This window comes from Asterias rubens, chromosome 2, assembly GCF_902459465.1.
Source record: "Asterias rubens chromosome 2, eAstRub1.3, whole genome shotgun sequence".
Classification (NCBI taxonomy): Eukaryota; Metazoa; Echinodermata; class Asteroidea; order Forcipulatida; family Asteriidae; genus Asterias; species Asterias rubens.
The window spans coordinates 14,988,566-15,011,157 of record NC_047063.1 but is presented as its reverse complement, the minus strand read 5'-3'; the positions used below and the strand labels follow the sequence as shown (position 1 = coordinate 15,011,157).

At 37.4% G+C, this 22,592-nt stretch overlaps 1 protein-coding gene across 1 annotated transcript in view; it reads right to left on the bottom strand.

The window, feature by feature from the left end:
- Positions 1–1,969: 1,969 nt before the first annotated feature.
- LOC117303095 (inositol 1,4,5-trisphosphate receptor-like) overlaps positions 1,970–22,592 on the bottom strand; it is a 112,728-nt gene continuing 92,105 nt past the window's right edge. Inside the window, exons 49-59 of the mRNA XM_033787178.1 lie at positions 20,807–20,999; positions 20,230–20,352; positions 19,278–19,450; positions 18,589–18,753; positions 17,747–17,942; positions 16,515–16,592; positions 15,960–16,126; positions 15,190–15,355; positions 13,451–13,611; positions 7,355–7,516; positions 1,970–4,014 (exon numbers count right to left, since the gene is read on the bottom strand). Coding sequence (XP_033643069.1) covers positions 3,937–4,014; positions 7,355–7,516; positions 13,451–13,611; positions 15,190–15,355; positions 15,960–16,126; positions 16,515–16,592; positions 17,747–17,942; positions 18,589–18,753; positions 19,278–19,450; positions 20,230–20,352; positions 20,807–20,999 — 1,662 coding nt within the window. The 3' untranslated portion in view covers positions 1,970–3,936. The remainder of the gene's footprint in view (positions 4,015–7,354; positions 7,517–13,450; positions 13,612–15,189; positions 15,356–15,959; positions 16,127–16,514; positions 16,593–17,746; positions 17,943–18,588; positions 18,754–19,277; positions 19,451–20,229; positions 20,353–20,806; positions 21,000–22,592) is intronic.

Here is a 22,592-nt window from a genome sequence, read left to right as displayed (position 1 = left end):
GGGACTACTACTCTCACTCAGTGGATCAAGGGGACTTCTCATTATTAACTTGATAGCAGCAGAGTGAGTTATTAATTGGTCTCAACATTTCGACTAGCTTGCTCTACTCATCTTCATATGATTGTACCCTAAAAGAAATCACCCAAAAACAAAAAGAGAAATAAATGTATGCTAGAACAAATTTCTGAAGATGAGAAACAGATACTTGAGTGGGCGACTTAACCACCGAGTCCTTGAATGGTGATGAGGCTTGTTTGACATCCCACTTCCCTTCCCTCATTCCTGGGAATCCAGGGACTGCATTGTCAATGGATGAACGAGACTCTGACTTAGACTCTGTTGCATCTTTAAATTCCATTCTATTTAAGAAAGACTGATTGGTCAAAAAAGACAAACAAAAACAAAACAACGCTAAACTGAAGAAACAATATTGTTCTGGCTTGTATTTAACAAACAAACTAACAAAGGTTGACCAAAACATGTACCGGTAATGCACAACAAAATCAAGGGCAAAAATCATTCACACCCTCATAAAATAAAACAAGTGTAAGTAAAAATTTAAAACTAGAGAATATGTTTCAAGAGCCTATCATGTCTTTTGTAGGAGATAAAAGTGAGTGAGAAACAACTGTAAATGCTAGTTGACCTCATGTAATTGCAATGCAATCTTTAAGTAAACAAACGCTTTGTTCCATTTGCTGTTTTTCCTGTTTCTGTCTACCTCTTTCTGCAAACCCTACTGCATATGAAATTATTATTTAACAACCTTGCATTTGTAAATATAATTTGGAGCACTAGCAGATTGCACTTCTGTTCACTTTTTCTAGGAATGGGCAATCAAAAGACAAAACAGAAACAAGGATTGATTATCTGTTATTCCCCAAGTGAATCCCTACTGGGCAACAACAGAATGCAATTTGTAAAAATTATCACTGAAAAGATATGTGCCACTTGACACACACAGACAGTCTCATGGGGGATGGGTAGGGTTTGAAATACAACACCAGCCAAATGGCACTAGGCCCTGCTGCCTGTTCCTACACGATGTCTAGTGTTTCAATGAAGCCAATGCAGAATACTGAACTAAAGGTACAGACTCATTATAGTGTCATACTTGGAATGTTCTTCTAAACAATCACATTAATGTGACTTGAAGCCTGCCAGATGGTCAGAGTACTGATGCCTGTCAATTTTCACAGTTGGGTTTGAACGACTCACACTATCCAAAGATAAGAGCAAATTGGAAACGTCACCGGCAAAGTATTTCTATACTTTGTTTTCTATCATTAAAAAAAACATCAAATATTTGTAACCACATGGGTATTGGAAGTATGTTGAGCAGAAGTAATGTCCAATTAAATTGAAGTCTGTTAAAGTCACATAGGTGGATGCTCATTCTTTTTAATATGTACACTGTATGTATATATCAGCATACAATTTGAATCAATACTGAACAATGCAGTTTGAAACATGGTTTTACAATCTTTGAAACAAGGAACAGAAAAAGAAAAAAAAGTTCACAGATTAACAAATAACTTACAGGGTTTACAGAAGGTAAAGGTAAAAGAATTCTCTTGAAATATTATTCCATAAAATGCTGCACTTTTCGAGAAAACATTGGAACAATTATCAATTCTCAACAACGAGAATTACGGATTTATAGTAAACACATGTCATGACACGGCGAAACGTGCGGAAACAAGGGTGGGTTTTCCCGTTATTTTCTCCCGACTCGACTCCGATGACCGATTGGGCCTAAATTTTCACAGGTTTGTTATTTTATATATAAGTTGTGATACACCAGGTGTGGGACTTGGACAATGCTGTTTACCGAAAGTGTATAATGGCTTTAAATGTTGATGCTGTATTATTTTTATGCAATCCAGAAAGGTGCACTAAAATGGGGCAAATTTGTATCACAGCCTTGGGGGGGGGGGGGGGGGGTGAGTGGGTGAGTGGGGGGGGGGTGCTGTGTTTCAACATTTGAGGAAACTTGATACATAAGTAGGCTTTATAGTTTGGACGTATTTGGCTTCGAAAGTGAAGGAGTGTTTCATGAAAACAGGCAGCAAGTCTTTTTGGGGAATTTCTGGGGTCTGGGGTTTTTCTGGGGTAGTAAAAAAAAAATACAAATGGCTGACCTGCCAACAATTAAAAAAAACATTTGAAGTTGAACTGTCTGAAAACAGTTTTTTTTTTTTTTCCAAAGTATTTTTAATTTTTTTCTTCTATTATATTCAGCATTGTTGCTATATGAGTTTATTTATTATGGTGCACACAGTACATCTACAGTAAGAATATTTAATGTCACCCTCTATTGACGTAGATTGTCAAGGATTAAACTCAATTCAAACCTCCCATTATACAATCTAACCCATGCCTAATAATTAACTTCAACTCACATCTTGGAGGGCGGAAAGTAACGTCACTTTTCTTTGAACTAAAAATCCTTGGAACAAGGTCCATCGAGACCTAAAATTGTGCCAGATCAGTCCAGAGCTGACGTATGATCATACTTCTGATTGTCTTAACACCACACCATCCTAGTGGTTTAGAAGTCTTAAGAGAGCTTTTGCAAATTTGATTTGACACATTGACACATCAGTTGGCAACACCCTGGGGATGAGGTTGTGAACCATTGGTATTCCTTGATAGGTTTATCACTATGGATGAATTCCCACCATGAACACATTCCCCCCCACCCCCCTCTTCAATCAATCCATGGCATTATCAAGGGGCATAGTAAGTTAAACCCTTCGTTGCACTTAAAGGCCACATGGATAAAACCACTGTAACATTTAACACCTTCCTTCCCAAGACAAAAGGACCAGATTTAATTGGGAGCTGAACCAAGTAATGAGCAATCACTTTTTTGAATTAGAGAAACAAACAAGGTTAAGTGGGGTGGGGGGGGGGGAGACAAGACAGTTCATCATCAAAGCAGCCCAGTTTCATGACGCTGCTTACTGCCGATATATGTGCTTAGGATCGCCTTTCTTTGCATACAGGGCAAGCACCAAATTTCTGCACTAGATGTGTTGTTAGCGCAGAATGCCTAGCAACATGGAGTACGCATGCGTCAAGCAAATATCCCTGTTAACTCATGAAATACGCTTGACATAAGCGCAGAATTCCCTGCTTACAAAGGCGCAGATTCCTTGCTTACGGAAAGTAGGGCCATGAAATTGGGCCACGATCCTTAATTTTATTTTAATGCCTCATGAATCCAATGGAGTCTTTAGAGATTTCGAAAGTTAAACCATTCATGACATAAAAAGTTGCTTTAACAGTTCTGCACCCTCCAAAATGTTCTTACAGATGTCAGATACGGGTCAGAGTCTTAAAAATTTGACCCCCATATGATGTGAAACAAATTTGTACAAAAACGTCATTAATGTGGTATACCAAACCTTGTTTACATCTTGTAGTTGATAAATACAATAATTCTACCAGCCAGTACATGAACTTTTACCTTGTAATAATTTATAAGAATAGAACTGGATGCCCTACTCTAAAATGTAAGTTCAACAGGGACCGTAAATAATTCTAGAAAATATGGTCTATATTAAAATTACCAAGGAGTGATTTATAGAAATGTCATAAAATAAGACTCTACAATATATTAATAATTTAGCTTTCATAATTCAAGTTGATGCTACTCTGAAGACATGATTCTCACAAACTTTTCAAACTCTCATTAAAATATTATGTTCAAAAAAGACTTTGTAAAAAATATTTGTTTGAAAGTTATGGTAGCAGTATGGCTTTATAAAGACTGATTCACAAGTTTTGTGTTTGCTTCTTGGACGGTTTGGCTGTAGGAAAAATATATAAGATGCAGCACCAGTCTTAACACTATTGAAAAAGTACAAATATTAAGGATCTTATCTTGAGAAGACTGTTGTCTTGGTAACGGTTGCCAGGGGGGGGGCGACATCAGGGTCCGCCCATCTGAGGGATACTAGGAGAACTGAGCAGGTTGATGCGCTGTTTTTGTTTGCGCTGCTCAGTCATCTAGATGATGGGGAAAGAAACAATATATATAACTCGTGTTAGAAAAAGAAGATTAGTTTTTGAGAAAGACACTTGAGGTCGAAACGTCTTTGCAGAAAGAAATTTAGCACCAAAATTACCCTTCAATCAATCTCCCTTTTTTGTACTGAAAGAGTTTGACCTTATTTTTTTACCAAAAAAGAAAAGAAAAACAACTTAGGAAAAAGACTGTTATTATGCTTAAGCCTAGTTTGTTTTATCAACACTTAAAGTAAAACTAGCATGTATTAATATTTTTTAAATAAAATCAATAAATACATAACAAAATAGCAGGTACAAGATATTTTAGAATTGTTTCAACCAAACAGTTATCAATGGTGAACACACATTTTTTCAGAGCTTTTAGAGGGACATAGATGAACAAATTATATCAAAGATTATTTGTAGGAATGAAGATTTTTCCATTCAAACAGCAAGTTCCTCATTGATTTCGTCACCTTTGTCCCTTTAAAAACTAGAATTCAACATCCACTCATGTAAACTCTGAACTGACTACTTTCTCAAGTCCTGTCGAAGAAGAAATCGACAAACATATTACTCGGGTGGGATTGGAACCCACGACCTTTGCCATTCTAGGGTTGATGTCCTACCACTAGATCACAGAGATTGACCGGTAGCTAGAGGCAGTTTGAAACCATTACTTTAGCAGCAGGTACCAAAATAACTCTCTCAAAAACAAAATACGTTGCCCAGGTCTTGCCAGGTAGATAAATGATAAATGATGTATCAGTAACAGTAGACGCTATGTAGTTAAGATTGAAAAATGAACTACAGACATAACAGCGCCTTAGGGGACTTCAAACAATCTAAAAGGGTAAATTCAACACAAAGAAGACAAGATTGATGAAGTTGCAATCCGGATAATAATTGAAAGGAGCGGGGTTGACGGAAATGAGTAGAGGAACTAAGGAAGGATAAGTCAAGATGGACGGAGATGGAATCAGGTTAATCTAGAATCAGACACAGATAGCGGTAAGAGGTTTAGGAACAGTCAACCAGTAGAGATTCATCCAAACAATATCCTGCAGGCCAAGAATAAGTTGACTTTCACTTTCTTACAATTGTATTTTGTAAGTATGCTGATTGACTGGGGCTACTGGCTACCAAACAAGTTGAAGCTCTATCACACATCGACAATTAAACAAGGGTCCCTTGCTTACCTTTAGCATGGTTGCAAAACTTTACCAATTGCAATATAGTGTGAAAGGACAATAATGGTCTATACTGTCCATAGAGGGCGGCAAATTTCAGAAAATTCCACCAGGGATCATGGACAGTCCAAACATTGTTTTCCTTGTAGCTTGTAAAATTTCACAACCATGATCAAATAAAGCAAGGGACCCCTGCTAAGTTGCTGTCGTGTGAAAAGGCCTTTAACAAGTTACTTCAATATAATGTTATAAATGTACATGAAAGGACATATGAACCGGATAATAGTCAATCTCTTTCATCCAGTTCTACATAAAGGATAAGGCTGTGAAACTTTCAACATTTCCCGACGCTGTCTTAAAATAACAATTGCTTTTATAAAATTCACTACTAATTTGTCGGCAGTCAAGTCTTTCAGTCATTATCAACCAATTACATTGTTATTCATCACTTAACCTTGAAGCCTAACAAGCATCAATTTGTGAAAAAAGGAGATACAATATTTTGACAGTGATGAAGCAATAAATCAGTCATGTAGTCACAACCCACTCATAATAGTATACACATAATGAATGTTTATGAGTGCAATGGTGCAAATATGTTCATGAGTTGAAAGATGGAATGTTCTATTCAACGAGGCGGAGCCGAGTTGAATGGAACATTCCAGCTTTCAACAAATGAACATATTCGCACCATTGCACGAATGAAAAACATTCATTATTTGTGTTATATAACATCCAAGTAGATCTTTGTCATTTTGATTGAAAGATACAACTTTCAAAACAAACAAAGCGTAGGCCTCCAATTTTTAATTGTAGAAGACGAATGCTAGTAATTTTACTAATATGCCTTGCTGCGTTACCGAAGACAACGCGCACGCAGTGATGTTTTTACTCAGCTTTTTTGTTCCATCCGAAAAGTACCATTGCACGCTGGCAGCGTGCAATGGTACTTTTCGGATGGAATGAAAAAGCACGGTGAGTGACTCAGCGTGCAATGGTACTTTTATTTGCTATCACGTGACGGACAATCCTCCAATCAAATGGCAAGGATCTGCTTGGGTGTTATATAATATTAATTAATAACAACTTCTACAGCTATAAGTGAGGATTAGATCTGAAGTAGTTAATACTGAATGACATCCATTTTACACAGCGCCTTTTAAGTGTTAAGAGGCATTGTGGTGCAATTTGCTGGCACTGCAAGAAACACAGGGCAAACCATTTTGTCCTTGCAGTGATAAATGTTGTTAGTGTCATGTCTTCTGTTATTAGGGAACCTACACCTAAATGTCCAATCAAACAGGCAAAGCAATTATGGTGAAGTGTCTTGCTGAAGGACACAAGTGCCGATACCAGGTTCCAAACCCCCACCCTAGCGACATCTGAACTCGAGTGACATAGGAAAAAGACCACTCGGCGAATGACACTGCCATTCAATGTCAATGCAACCGGCAAACTCCAACCCCACCTGGTCCTTGAGTTCTCTCAGCTGATTGGCCAATGTTTTGCGCTCGGGTCAATGACACTGACATTCAATAAAAACTACTGGATTTATATAGTGCCAAATTACCAAAGGATGCAAGGAGCATATAAGAAGAAAAGAAAGACCAAAACGATGGTGACAACCAGCTACAGATTGGAGAACCGGTGAGTCTTGAGACCCTTTTTGACGGACAGAACAGTCAAAGCCTTTTTAATGGGGACAGGAAGACCAATCCATGGGCGAGCGCCAGCAGTGGAAAAAAATCTCTCACACGCTAGTTTGTGTAACTTGTTCACCTAAGGGAGATGCGTAACTTGTTCACCTAAGGGAGATGGCACCGTAGTTTTGATGGGAGTATGGGCAGTCATGGATTTCAAAAAATGAAGAGAGATATAGTCTGGAGTACTGTGATTGAATGATTTCTTGGTATGAACCCGTGTGTGGAACTCGATTTGTTGGGCTTTATGGAGTCAGTGTAATCGTCTTAGTGCAACCAGGCCTTGAACTTCGTTCTAAGGGGCACAGCAATTTTGCTCTGTTATGGGGCACTTCTATGACGAAGATAATTTTGTATACTGGTACTTTGCAAAGGGCACCCTGGCAGGAACACAGGGCTTGTTGGCAATTGCTGTGGGTGCAACCATGGAGGAAGAACCACTAAACTCACCTGATCTTTGAGTTCTCTCAGCTGACTGGACAATGTTTTGACCAGAGAGTTAGTATTCTCCAACTGTGTCTGCAAGATACGCATCTCATTCTGTTCACTCTCACCCTCATCGGAGTCCAGAGACATCGCTCGCATCCTCGGAAACCAGTCCAAGTTCTTCTCCTAGAGAGAGAGAGAGAAATGTTTAAAAGTTCAGTTCTTACTTGCATCAAAAGTTACTGTGTGGTTTGATTGATATCCTATTTGTGTACAAAAGGGAATCACATTGACAGCATGGTGTATGAATTGAATTTGTTAGAAGCCTACAACAGCTTATGATACTAAAAGCATTTTGAGATACATTTCACTTTGAAGTAACGTGGTTACATATATACCTCTCAGAGTGCGTACACCTACTAGGGATTATTCTTCCTTCATGGACATACATGTACCATGGAGGAAGGAAGAGACGGAGCTCGAACGACCCGCAAAACCGTAGAGTAAAAAAAGAACACTCTGACAATGCCCCTGTCTGACCAATGGAAAAAGATAGGAGACCTCCAGCTGGACGGCCGATTAACGAGCAGGATTAGATCTCTTTGTACAGAAGGTGTGGTACTGCCGCTCTGCACCGTTGCCTTCGTGTAAAGTTGAATCATTGGAGACAAGAATTGTGAATATACACGTTTTCATTTACCGTCATTTTCCTGTCACTAGTGGTGGTTCAAAATTTGGGTATTAACACACAAGGGTGGTTGGTATTCAATTGTGTTTTTTGATTTGGTGGGCGAAAGTGTACACAATTTTAATCAGTGTTTTTTTGTATTATATCCATATACGAAATACGACACCATAGTTGAGTGAAGAACCAAATGCGCACGCGCAAACTCACATACGCCAGGTCGCCCATTGTTTGTATAAGGTATGTGGGTGATTACGAGGTGTTGTTAAACGACTGCGGTACCACAGGTTCGACTTTTGAAGTCCCTTCGTTCGAGCTCCTTCTCTTCCTTCCTCCATGCATGTACTAATTTCGATCCAGATTTTTGGTGTTATCTCAAAAAGGCAACATTTTAAATTCAAATTTTCACATGTTAGTTTTGTTGTATACATGTACATGTACATCTACACTTTTATAGAATTAAAGGCAGTGGACACTATTGGTAATTGTCAAAGACTAGCCTTCACAGTTGGTGTATCTCAACATATGCATAAAATAACAAACCTGTGAAAATTTGAGCTCAATCGGTCATCGAACTTGCGAGATAATAATGAAAGAACAAAACACCCTTGTCACACGAAGTTGTGTGCTTTAAGAAGCATGATTTCGAGACCCCAAATTCTAAACCTGAGGTCTCAAAATCAAATTCGTGGAAAATTACTTCTTTCTTGAAAACTATGGCACTTCAGAGGGAGCTGTTTCTCACAATGTTTTATACCATCAACCTCTCCCCATAACTCGTCACCAAGAAAGGTTTTATGCGAATAAATATTTTGAGTAATTACCAATAGTGTCCACTGCCTTTAAAGCAATGCAATGGTCCCAACAACTAAAGGTTAATCAACACATTCTGGAAAACTGCATGCCATTTGTGTACAGTGCGTTGAGAACACTAGACTCCTAAAATGGTGCAGCAACAGCTGATATTGTTATTTAAATATATGTCTTATGTGCATCCTCATTTAGTACAACTTAAGAAAATACAAAACTTCACAAACTTTGCTTCTATATCTGTGTATTGAGTTCACACCCATCACTTTGTAAAACCATTACAAGGTGTTATATACCCTGTTCAACTTAAGAAAATACGAAACTTCACAAACTTTGCTTCTATATCTGTGTATTGAGTTCACACCCATCACTTTGTGAACAATTACAAGGTGTTATATACCCTGTACAACTTAAGAAAATACAAAACTTCACAAACTTTGCTTCTATATCTGTGTATTGAGTTCACACCCATCACTTTGTAAAACCATTACAAGGTGTTATATACCCTGTACAACTTAAGAAAATACAAAACTTCACAAACTTTGCTTCTATATCTGTGTATTGAGTTCACACCCATCACTTTGTAAAACCATTACAAGGTGTTATATACCCTGTTCAACTTAAGAAAATACGAAACTTCACAAACCTTGCTTCTATATCTGTGTATTGAGATCACACCCAGCACTGTAAAACTATTACAAGGTGTTATATACCCTGTACAACTTAAGAAAATACAAAACTTCACAAACTTTGCTTCTATATCTGTGTATTTACATGTAGTTCACACCCATCACTTTGTGAACAATTACAAGGTGTTATATACCCTGTACAACTTAAGAAAATACAAAACTTCACAAACTTTGCTTCTATATCTGTGTATTTACATGTAGTTCACACCCATCACTTTGTGAACAATTACAAGGTGTTATATACCCTGTTCAACTTAAGAAAATACAAAACTTCACAAACCTTGCTTCTATATCTGTGTATTGAGATCACACCCAGCACTGTAAAACCATTACAAGGTGTTATATACCCTGTACAACTTAAGAAAATACAAAACTTCACAAACCTTGCTTCTATATCTGTGTATTTACATGTAGTTCACACCCATCACTTTGTGAACAATTACAAGGTGTTATATACCCTGTACAACTTAAGAAAATACAAAACTTCACAAACCTTGCTTCTATATCTGTGTATTGAGTTCACACCCATCACTTTGTGAACAATTACAAGGTGTTATATACCCTGTACAACTTAAGAAAATACAAAACTTCACAAACCTTGCTTCTATATCTGTGTATTGAGTTCACACCCATCACTTTGTGAACAATTACAAGGTGTTATATACCCTGTACAACTTAAGAAAATACAAAACTTCACAAACTTTGCTTCTATATCTGTGTATTGAGTTCACACCCATCACTTTGTAAAACCATTACAAGGTGTTATATACCCTGTACAACTTAAGAAAATACAAAACTTCACAAACTTTGCTTCTATATCTGTGTATTGAGATCACACCCATCACTTTGTAAAACCATTACAAGGTGTTATACATGTATACCCTGTAGCTGTATTATATCATGTAAAAATGGTTTTATAATTGCAATATAGCTCTATGTACCTGCAGAATTTCTTTTTTTATAACGAGCGCTTTGGGAAAACCTTCAGGTGTGATAAAGTGCTATATAAAAACTGTTTATTTCTATAGTTATTATTGTACTAGAGCGAAAAAAACATCTAATAATTTTTGCTGGTCCTTTTCTGTTTTTTATCAAACTCCAGTTTGTTTATACATGTTTAAAGACCTCCGAGACATAAGAAGCCATTATTGCTACAATATTTCAACAAAATAACACTTACAGATGATAATGTCCACACGATATAAGTGTAGTGGACAATGTTTTAACACAATACAACTCCAATAAGATCTGTATTATAGGAAAAAGATTTGTTCCAAATCCAAACACATTCCTGATAATTGAGCATTTTCTTTACTCCAAATTTAAATACTCTTTACAAATGATTAGAGGGAATAATTCTATTGATAATTACTCAAAATAATTGTTGGCATAAAACCTTTCTTGGTGCGAGTAATGGGGAGAGGTTGATGGTATGAAACATTGTGAGAACAGTTCCCTCTGAAGTGCCATAGTTTTCGAGAAAGAAGTATTTTTAAACGAATTTGATTTTGAAACCTCAGATTTAGATCTTAAGGTCTCGAAATCAAGCATCTGAAAGCAAACAACTTCGAGTGACAAGTGTGTTTTTTCCTTCAAAGTAAAGTAGTTATGTAAAAAAGACAGCGTTTTAATGCACCAAAATCTGAATCTGAGAAGTGTAACCATGATACCGTAATAGTTTTCAGATTGTGTATGAAACCTAATGAGAGAATATTCTTCCTCCATGGACATATTCGCTGCAGGTTTTCGTCCAAATCTCAAAAACGCAACCATTTGCAATAAAATTTGCAGGTGTTAATATTACTCTGTACATCAACATTTATATAGGATTGAAACAATCAAACGTTTCCAAAACCTAAGGTTAACACACTTTGCCTTGAATACATGTAATAACACACACACACTATGAAATCCCAATGTGACTGTATTCTAGACGGATTGGTGGCCCTTCATTCTTAAAGACACTGGTCACCTTTGGTAATTGTCAAAGACCAGTCTTCTCAACATATGCATAAAATAACAAACCTGTGAAAATTTGAGCTCAATTGGTGGTCGAAGTTGCGAGATAATAATGAAAGAAAAATCATCATTGTCACACGAAGTTGTGTGCTTTCAGGTGCTTGATTTCGAGACCTCAAATTCTAAATCTGAGGTCTCAAAATCAAATTCGTGGAAAGTTACTTCTTTCTCGAAAACTATGTTACTTTTTAGAGGGAGCCATTTCTCACAATGTTTTATACCATCAACAGCTCTCCATTGCTTGACCACGTAAGGTTTTATGCTAATAATTATTTTCAGTATTTACCAATAGTGTCCACTTCCTTTAAAAGATGCTCATCTAGTATGAGCAGACAATCTTATGAGGAACCCTAAGCTTTTTCTTCTCTCTTCATCTACTACTAACCCTCAGGCACAGTCATTTATTACACATCAGCGGACAGCGTTTTACACTCTATTTATCCCCTCTAAGCTATAGACAATTAGCAAGTATTATCCGAAATGCCCCCCTCAGCGATCCGAACATCCAGTACTTCCCTCCCTGTCCTTCAAGCACTAATCTTATTCATTCTATTATGTGGAAATAATTGTTTAGTATCGTCCCCAACAGCAAGAAAAAATCATAATTTAATTTAGTCTTATATTAATACCAGTAGCCTTCTGGTCGATTTAATTCGTAACTTTCGCTAGCAGCATGTATTTCTCTTATTTCATTATAAATAAAAATTGTCTACCCTTTCAAAATAAGTCTGATTAAATAATGGTTTCTTTGAAGGCAGTATAATTCTTTTTTAATTCAATGAGGAAACTATTGTTGCCTGGACATGAAAAGCAGAACAATTTCATTTGAGTATGAATAATTTTATGAATCCAGGACAAGGAATAACCTACTTTGTACGACAGCAATTCAGTGCTTAAAAGTCCGTCTTACACATGTTTGAATTCGAATAAAATTTGGGGTGGGTTTTGGCAGCTGTACCCGGTAATTGTTTCCAGTCCTTGGCTAGTGATTAACCAAAATAATGCCAAATCAACCGAACAGTTATGGGGGACTTTTGGGACACTAGGTGGCAGCAGACTTACCAGGTAAAATCAATTGTTCTCAGAGAATTGTACCAGGTAAAATCAATTGTTCTCAGAGAATGACTTAAATAATGGAAATGGACTTGATAAGTCAGCTAGTGTTCCAAAGTCTCCAATGAATAAACCCCAAGCTAAACAACGGTTATCAGCTTCAATAGCTTCTAGCTGGCACCCCCGTACAAAGATTTTGACAAGAGAGAGACAACAAACATAGGGAGACCATCAAAATAGAGAGACCACCAACACAGGACTAAAAATTTGCTCAGTTTCCTAGTTAGTGTCAGCACGTTAAACAGGTATGATATTTCACCCTTTGAAAAAAAGTGGGAAATCTTTCAGAGCACAAGGGCTGCCCAACCTACATGTTCATGGCGTAGGCTTTAAAATAGACTTCTCATGCTAAGTAATTACAATTTTATGAGTTTTTCCGAGGGCAGAAAAATCAGAAGTCAGACTAAAGTAGGAAGAATATCATGCTTGGTTAAACCGGAGGTTCAAATCCCGTTCTAGAAAATTAGCCTTTGTTCAACCTCAAACCTCAATCGTTATCCCTGATGCAAATTTAACATTTATTATATCGTTGCGGTACCCGCTGCCAAAACATAGGATTCAAACTGCCCCTAGCTACTGGGCAACCTCGGTAGTCTAGTTGGTCAGACACTGCTCTAGAATTGCAAGGGTTGTGGGCTCGAATCACACCCGAATAATATGCCTGTGATATTTTGTTCACAGGACTCGGGGAAAGTACTGAGTATACAGTGCAAACACACATCAGTGTATGGGTAAAAACCAAAATTAATAACCTCAAATGATTTAAGAAGTTATGATGTAAAAAAGAAACAGCGCAATGCCTACCTTGATCATATTATAAACATAACTCTCTGGCCCTGTGAACTCCGTAGGATCTTTGACTTTCACCAAGACGATAAAGTACAGGTAATGCCACATGTTGTGCTCATCCTTAAAATGCTCTTCGAATGACACAGATTTGTTATCGAATGACGACCGGTTCAGACCTGTAACAAACAAACAAACACAGTCGGATATTAGTAGCGTATGACCTTTGACCTGTAAGCTTTAGTAGCGTGTGACCTTTGACCTGTAAGCTTCTGCCTGTCATTGTGGGTAGCAACGGCTGTGAGGACTCTAACAGAATGGAACAAAAGTTCCCACAACGTTTTTTTTTGGTTAATATGGGGCCCTCTGTCATTACTAAAGTAACACTTCTCAGATGCAAACTTAAGGGGATCAAAAGTGCTATCTTTTTAAATAATCGCAGCATTTTAAAGTGAAAAGTTTTTCCATGTGCATTATAATATCCAGAGTCATTCCCAAACGTATACAGACCCTTTAAAAGAAACAGCAATATGGGAATGATATATACTGCCTGTAGTGCATCAACATCCCACGAGGGGAGTAATATTGAGAGACGGAAGAGCCACTTTGGTCCATGCCTCTCTGTCAACACAACTCTATTTATTCAATCTATATATCAGGTAACGACACCAAGGGATGCCAACTTTGCCCCCCCCCCCGGGCCCTCTGTCATTATAATATTAATAACGTAACATGAATGTATGGTTGGTTAATGTATTGGGTAAAGAGTCTTAAGACAGAGCTCTTTGGGCGATGAATGTGCAGGGACACGTAGACCAATAAAACCTGTATCCTTGACTTGCAGGGCTTTAAAGGGAGTGACAATATTCAGTGGAAATCTCACATACGTAATATGCAAAAAAAGTATCTTGGGTTCTCGAGAAAATTGCTTTAATCTTTGAGAGAATAAAAGATCAAAGTTGCTCACTTTAAAGGTATTCATGTTTTGTGTGATCAATCGTGTACATGTACATGAAAATAAAAAAAACCTGTGAAAATTTGGGCTTAATACATTGTGTGAGTCAGGAAAAGCCATGCACAATTTTCAGCATGTCACATTGTTCTTAATTTTGGTTGTAACGACCGACATCCCTTTTTTAAAAACATTTTCAGATACAGTTTTCTTAAAATGGCTTCACTTCAGAGGGAAATATTTAACAGAAAGTTATGGTTCCAGTATGAACTTCTCAAAACTTCTCAAAGGCAGTGGACACTATTGGTAAATTTTCAAAATAATTTAAGCATAAAACCTTACTTGGTAACGAGTAATGGGAAGAGATTGATAGTATAAAACATTGTGAGAAACGGCTCCCTCTGAAGTAATGTATTTTTCGAGAAAGAAGTAATTTTCCTCGATTTTGATTTCGAGACCTCAGATTTAGAATTTGAGGTCTCGAAATCATGCTTCTAAAAGCACACAACTTCGTGTGAAAAGGGTGTTTTTTCTTTCATCATTTTCTCGAAACTTTGACGACCGATTGAGCTCAAATTTTCACAAGTTTGTTATTTTATGTATATGTTGAGATACACCAAGCGAGAAGACTGGTACTTGACAATTATGAATAGTGTCCAGTGTCTTTAAACAACAGTGTTTTTTATCCTTACCAATCCCATACAATACCTTTAATGAAGCTGAATAGTTAATGACCACGCACGAAGGAAGTGTTTAGCAGTATTCAGGGTATGTTTAGTGCAAGGAAAGCTTGAGATAACCTTACCACAAATGAAGCAAGTGTTTTTAAGTATTTCCTCTTTCTGTTGTTTCTCACTCCTCAGATCGGCAAATGTATCAATGATGACGCCAAAGATGAGGTTCAGAACGATGATGATCACAACAAAGAAGAACAGGAGATCGTAAACAACCCTCGCCATGTAAAGGGGTTCCTGGGTAACAAACAAAAATCATCAAAACAGATTCAAACGAGTGTGCGCAAATCATATACTAATATATACTCAAGGCAAATTAAACTCATTTATTATTGTTGGCAAATTTCACCTTTTGATAACAGTATTATTAAATTTACAGTCGGCATTCTTTACTTGTTGTTCCTTTCTGAATTTGAGAATTTGTCTCTGAATTACTGGAAAAATGTTATAAAAAGAAAAACAATAACCAAACAGTTATTGTACCACTGCCGTGAAGGCACAACGAAAATAAACACAATGACATTTGGCCCAGCCACAATACTATGCAACTTGCACTGCTGTGGCTGGTGTGTTGTGTAATGCAAGTATCAGAACCCAGTGTCCTTATTGTAAAGAAAAGGGGTTCGACCCAGTGTATTTATTGGCAGCATATTGCGCCACAGCGCCTTGTAAACTATTACATGGGGCTATGTCAAGGAATAGGTATCATACTTCACAACATAGCTCCACAAACTTTGCAGGACAAAAATACTGAGTGCTTTGAGACCCCCATTGGGTGATGAAGTGTTATACAAGAACTCAGTATTATTCGAACTATACTAGTGGTGATCTAGTAGATTACCTTTGCTGAAGGACTCCTCAAGAAATCACCGATACCTCCTCCGCTCCGTACTCCAAAGTTCAGAGTGGTAATGATACACATGATTAAAGTATCACAAGCTCTCTCTTGCTCAGGACCAGTCACTACATCATCTACACTAAAGCCATTGGAGATGGAAGAGTACATGCCTACAAAAACAACCAAATCAAATAATTATTCATTTCAATAATGAAACCATTTCATCTTCTTTCTTTACAAAGGTTTTTCTTTATAGTGACACAAGTGAAGACTGGTGAATTGTCAGTTTTGTGCCATGAATCGTATCAGCGCCAAAAATGTGTGTCTCAGTGCACAAGAGCCTTGTATCTTGCACGGAAATGCTCCGCCATGAGTGTGCTACGCACACAAAATAGTCTGAACCAGAGCAAAGGCAAGGTCATCCAGGATGGTATACCTTTAACATTTAATCACCATCAAACTTACTGCACATTTTAACATTCTCTACAGCTAAAACAACAATCTGCAATGAGTAGTGTGAGTCATTTACTTTGAAACAAACCATGGAGTAATTGTTACCTTGTGGGTCTGTGCCGTTGTTTTTCAAGCACTCTTCTGTCATAGCATCAGCTGAACAAGTGTTTAGTGGCAAGGAACCTGGATTAATAAGAATTAATAAACAGGAATTAAAACACAAATAAAGAAACAGAATACAATCAAATCTTAACATCAACCAAAGAAATGATAACTTTTCTGCAGGCCATTTAAAAGTGTGTTTTCTATAAATAACAAATAACAAGATATACTTTTTCCCATTAATTTTTTGTTGTTTCCGATGTATTTTATTTTACATAATACTCCTCATTAACGCAAACAAAAACAAGGACTTGCTCATGATGTAAAGTCACTGGCATGTTTTTTTGTTCATTTTCACATCAAATTTAACAACAAAACTTGATTAAATTTCCTAAAATGATAAATTTATAGAACGTGTTGAAAACTAGAGGTTCTAGAGAGTGTCTCAAAAGCCTGCAATTTGTCTGACTGCCAGAATGTTCTGCTAGACCGCATCATTGTTGTCGCAGTACAAGAGCAACTAGTACTTTAACCATTCCAATGAAACAAACTAGTGGTCCAACAGAACGTCCATAAACACATACTAGAACACTTATCCAGTCCAATTAAAACATTCCTACCACTGGGACTTTTTATTGCTCCCTAAATTCAATTATTTGGGGTTTTCAGAACTCCCATGTTTGTACAACGTAAGTATGTTGTTGTTTTTATACTATGTATTTGGCTCTCCATGACTCGAAACTCAAAAATTAAATTTTGAGAAAAGTAAACACAAAGATAAGCAGCTTTGCCGTAAAAACGACCTGAAATTGTAAGAGAGGTGTAGCTAGGATATGTAATTTTCCTATCCATGCATAATATGATTTTGAAAATATGAAATAAGAAAAGCTCCATCAAATTGCCAAGAAATTATTTCATTCCCACACTGCCAAAATCAAGTGCAGTTGAACATAAATTTGCTGCTTGTGGGGTAACTTATATAATGAACTTGCACTTGCCCCAAACTGTAAAGATTTAAAACACAACACACTAATATGAGATTTGTATAGGCGGGGTGTATGGAGTAATTTTTAACATTTGATGCTAGTTGCTTGGCACCTCTAGAAAACAGTGTTTTTACTGAGAGGTTTCTCCAGGGTGAGGAAGAAATAAACAAATAAATAAATAAATAAATAATACATAATAAATAACGAATCAAACAAAACTGTTGCTGCTGTTGGAGAAACTTTGCTCACCTGTCCTATTAATTGATGGTCTGAGTGGGTTGACATCATACACAAAGTCATCTTGAAGGAAGAGGTATCCCACGATGGAGAAGAGATATACTAAGATGAGAGCCAGTAGAGCCGTTAAGGCTATGGATCGCCAGTTACGGGTTACTGACCGACTCACATTGAGTAAGGTGTCCTCCTGGTATACTACGTCCACCAACTGTGTCATCAAGTCAACATCATTAAGAAGCAGTCAGTATGAAATCTATTATTGCCTAGTTTATGGGCCTTGTCACACGAGGCAACTTTTACATGCAACTTGGAGCCAACCAACTGCAGTGCATGCTACAGGACCATTTTTGTAGCACATGCGTAATTTTGCGAAAAAAATCTTTGATTCCAGAGAAAGTTGTAGAATATTCAAATGTGAATAGATTATCATCGTTGAGATTGCCTGGAACTGGTTGCCTGTAAATTGCTCTGTGTGACATGGACCTAGATGTATGATCGTATTGATTGACATGCAAACTACTATAATGAAAAGAGAAAAAAACGTTTTGAAAACCCCCATCCCAACCCCCTAAATGACCTTTTCGTAATTTCTTAAGTAGATTGATTGATATAAAATAACAATTCACAATAGACCTTGTACACATGCTGTCGAATGAGCAGGGCGCCCACAGCTAGAGGCCCACTTTTACCTCAAAGATGGCGGGTATATTCCTGCTGAGCATGTTAAGATTTTATGTTCAGAAATATTTTCCAATGCGATGCCGCCTTATAACACAAGGCAGATAGACACTTAATGGTGAGAGCTACACTCGACAGATTTGGGGTGTTTTCATAGAATGTCATGAACGACTCACCAATAAACTGTAGAAGAACTCATGAACAAACACTCCCAGCAGACAGATGACTAGGTACGAGATGTGATATAAGACTTCAACGTTAAGTATGATACCCCGGAGTCCTTTATACAACAGACCACAGTTACCAAGGAAGCTGACTATGAAAATGCATTTGGTTAAAATCTGCCAGGGAGGAAAGAAAAAAATAGAAACAGTTGGTCAAAAAGGAGAGAATATTTTATTCATTTCCTTACCTTTTTTTTTTTATTGGAAAATATTTATCAGGCAATACAGTAAACATATAAAATACATTCAAATACAAGTACAAAAATGGGGACAAAATAATTGGTTCAGAGTCGGAAAGATGAGCAATAACATTTCATGCCAAAAACTTTTGTAATGGCCCGACACTCAGTTCCACCCTGGCAGAGTCTTTTTCAAAGGCAATAACATTTTAGTTACACAATAGAAAACTTGACTAAGACAGGTTTGCGATAACCCGATGTGAATGTCTCTTTTGAGCAGTGTGGGTTCCAATGAATCGGTGGTTAACCAGGAGTTGTTAGACACCGTTTCTCGTTTCAGAGCCAACAGTTCTCGAAAGAGATATTCACATGGTATTACCGCAAGCCTCTCTTAGTACTACTTCCACCATGCAGTTTTAAACCCCATAAGTAGAAACCTTGTAATGAAGAAGTATAACTCACATTAGTTACAGCGAGAAATAGTAACGTCGGCTCCACACCAACAGAGAATATCATTCTGAGAATGGTGGAGACTACCAGAGGTCTGATTCCAGAGGGCCTCCGTAACGTCACTATGGCAACCAGAGATGCTAACATCAGAAACCACACCAGCATGGACAACCCATGGTCCAGCTCTGAAATGTAAAGATGAAAATCATAACAGTATAGTCCTCAAACAGTATGTTTGTTTGTAATTATCATGTATGCAGGGACACTTCCTTGTAATTGATGAAACCCCTCATTCCTCAATCAGTATCTACATTGTGTATAATTGACATTTAACAGCTGCTAAGAGAATGTTTGACCTCATGAGGGCTAATTTCTCTGCATTACAATTGCAGTTAACATCTATTAATTGCAGTTTTATCATCAATTTCAATGTAAATGTAAACATTTTTGATTTTCAACAATGAATACAATTTAAATTGTTAGTTTAAAACTTAACCAACCGTAATTCAAAATATCTTGAAAAAGTGGTTTTACCTGTTTGGTCCAATATGACACTTTGTGAAAACTACAACAATTTTTTGTTAATACTGATGTATTATTTATTTATTTATTTTAAATCTTTAGACATACACAATAGTTACAAGTTGTACAGGGGCTGTCAAGGTTAAAACAAAAGTATAAAACTGTCATCAAAAGATGTGTAAAACCAGACCCCTGCCAACGATAAAAATATAATTATACTATATAAAAAGGTGATTGCACTGAATAATTTAAAAATCACACAAAAGAAAACATTAAAACACAAGCAAAACCAGACTATTGAAAACAAAAAGACTACACCCACAACAAAACACCGCAGCGATAAGAGGAAGGGACAACAATAAAAAATAAAAAACCATGGACTAAAAAAAAACCCAAAACCAAAATAAAATTGGCACAGAGTGCAACCTCACAGATTACTAACCTTTGGTACCCACATTGAATGGATAGAAGAAGGCAACCAGCATGTTGATGAAGACAGCCAGGTTAAAACACACAATGCTCCATTTACTCATATTACTACTGGCCAAAAACAGGATCGGTTGAGCTGCACACAAACAACAAGTAGAAAACAACATCAATTTTATGTTAAAGTTCCACACCATTTTGTTTGCAAACAAAATTCAACTCACTGAAAAAAACGGAAACATACCTAGGCAGTAGAAAAGTTCCCTGAAGTTTAACAAAGCATATTACACTGAATAATATGTGTGTTTTACCATAATTGAATATGACATCACTGTTAAAATATCTACCCTACAAGATGGCGTCTGTGCGCGTGTATGTACCATAGAAATCAAACCGGGAATGCTGCGTGACACGTTGATGTACGCGTTTGGACACGCATACGGTTTGACCTACAAGATGGCGACTTTCATAGCAAAAAGGGGGTTATTCATTTACACACATCTGAATAAGGGTAGAACCAAATAATATTCTTTATCCCAGGTGCCCCAAAACAGCATTTGCGACAACATTTTGTCTGAGATCCACAAACACACCTCTGAGTTTCTTCTGCCATTTCATCTCCATGAACATATCTTCTGTCTTCTCAAAGAAGTCAGCCACCTTGCTGCCCTGGTCGTCCCTCTCTGCCGTCTGGAATACCTTGATCTTGGTCTCTGCAGTCAGATACTCACAGATCTGAGGCACTGGGAAGACTATCTGCTCCATGGTACGATCTTGTCTAACAATCTAAGATGGAGAAGAATTACAATCATTTGTAATCTAGTACGGCTTTTAGCAACAAGACAAAATCAATAATGTTCCAATCTCTTTAACCTTCTGACCGATTAAAACGAAAATGAGTGATGTCAAAATGCAAGTCCATAGTGAACGCTCAAGCTGGCAGCCTATTTTTCTTGCTAACATGTGAAATTTGCAAATGCTTGAGCAAAATTTTCTGCTATAGTTAGACCAAAAAAAGCTAACCATTTGCCAAGTACTATTTTCTTCTTTTAAAACAGTGTTATGAAATTGGCCCTGGAGGTTGCTACCAGAAAATCACACAGTGACCCTTGAAGCATCATGAGTCCAGGGCCCAACTTCATAAAGCTGTTTTAAAAGAAGAAAATACTGCTTGACCAATTTCTTTGCTAAGCAGCAGCCACAACAATGCAAACTTAATGTAATCGAGGCCGGTAACCTTATACTGCTAAGAAATACTATTTTGTGTTTAGCAAGTTTTTTGTGCTTAAAGGCTGTATGAAATTGGAGTCTGGCTTCCGCCTTAGGGACCATGGATAAATTATGTCACGGGAACGACCGCGTCGCGACGCGTTCCTTCGCGTGACAAAACGAACAAAAGAAAAACTATGGAGTGGAACGCGTTCTCCTCAACAACCGGGTCTCGAGGAAGAGCCACTGTATAACAAAGGAACAATGGTGTAGGCCGAAAACCACTGTGTAGTTATAATCGGCTTATCTGGGTAGATAAACCCAAGTTGTAGCCCTTTTCACACAATAAGTCAAAACACAACCGCAGATTAAAAAATAAAAAATACTACGTCTTTGCACGACCGCCATGCAAAATAATCCCCCAAAGTAAAACAAAGTCAATAGGAAAAACATCTAACATTAAACAGTCAAACTATACCCTTTTTTTGTACATCCAAGGTGTCCAAAATGTTTCATGTTTGAACAATGAAGCCAACACGTTATGAAGTTTTTCTTAAACACGCTTAATATTTCCCAAGGAACTGCTGAAAATTCACCACGTTGCCCAAGGTACCAGCGACGGCGCCAATGTTGTATGAGTTTAGCTCGGGCACCAACGCTGGTTAGTATTGCTATTTTCGGACACCAGATTCTCCCGAAAGTCTTAATCTCAAGGCGGTTGAAACTAATTTCGTAAGCTGTTGCGCAATTTTTCCAACGGAGGACGGCTCTCCCGCTATCACATTGTTTAGGAAAGCCCTCTAGCGTTCAATGTTTCTTGCATTATAGTTTGTTGCACGCAAAATAACAAGACTACTAGGCCTGAATATTGAAAACACTGTGTGTGAGTGTGTAGCTAGATGGAGTGTTTGTGTACTACGATGTAATTTTGCGTTGTGTTTTGTGTGATTGCGAGCCGGTCAGCATGATTTCGCGGTACCTTTACGAACGAATCTTGTAAGTGTAATCATCTCTGTAAACACGGGTCCTAATGTAACAATTAGATGTAGATACAAAATAAGTTGGTGGTGATTTCAAATTTAAGAATAATAGTCACCACTTCAACTTGTTATGGCAGTAGCATATTATTGTATTGGCTTTGGCAAACTTGAGGGTTGGCTGTACATGTAC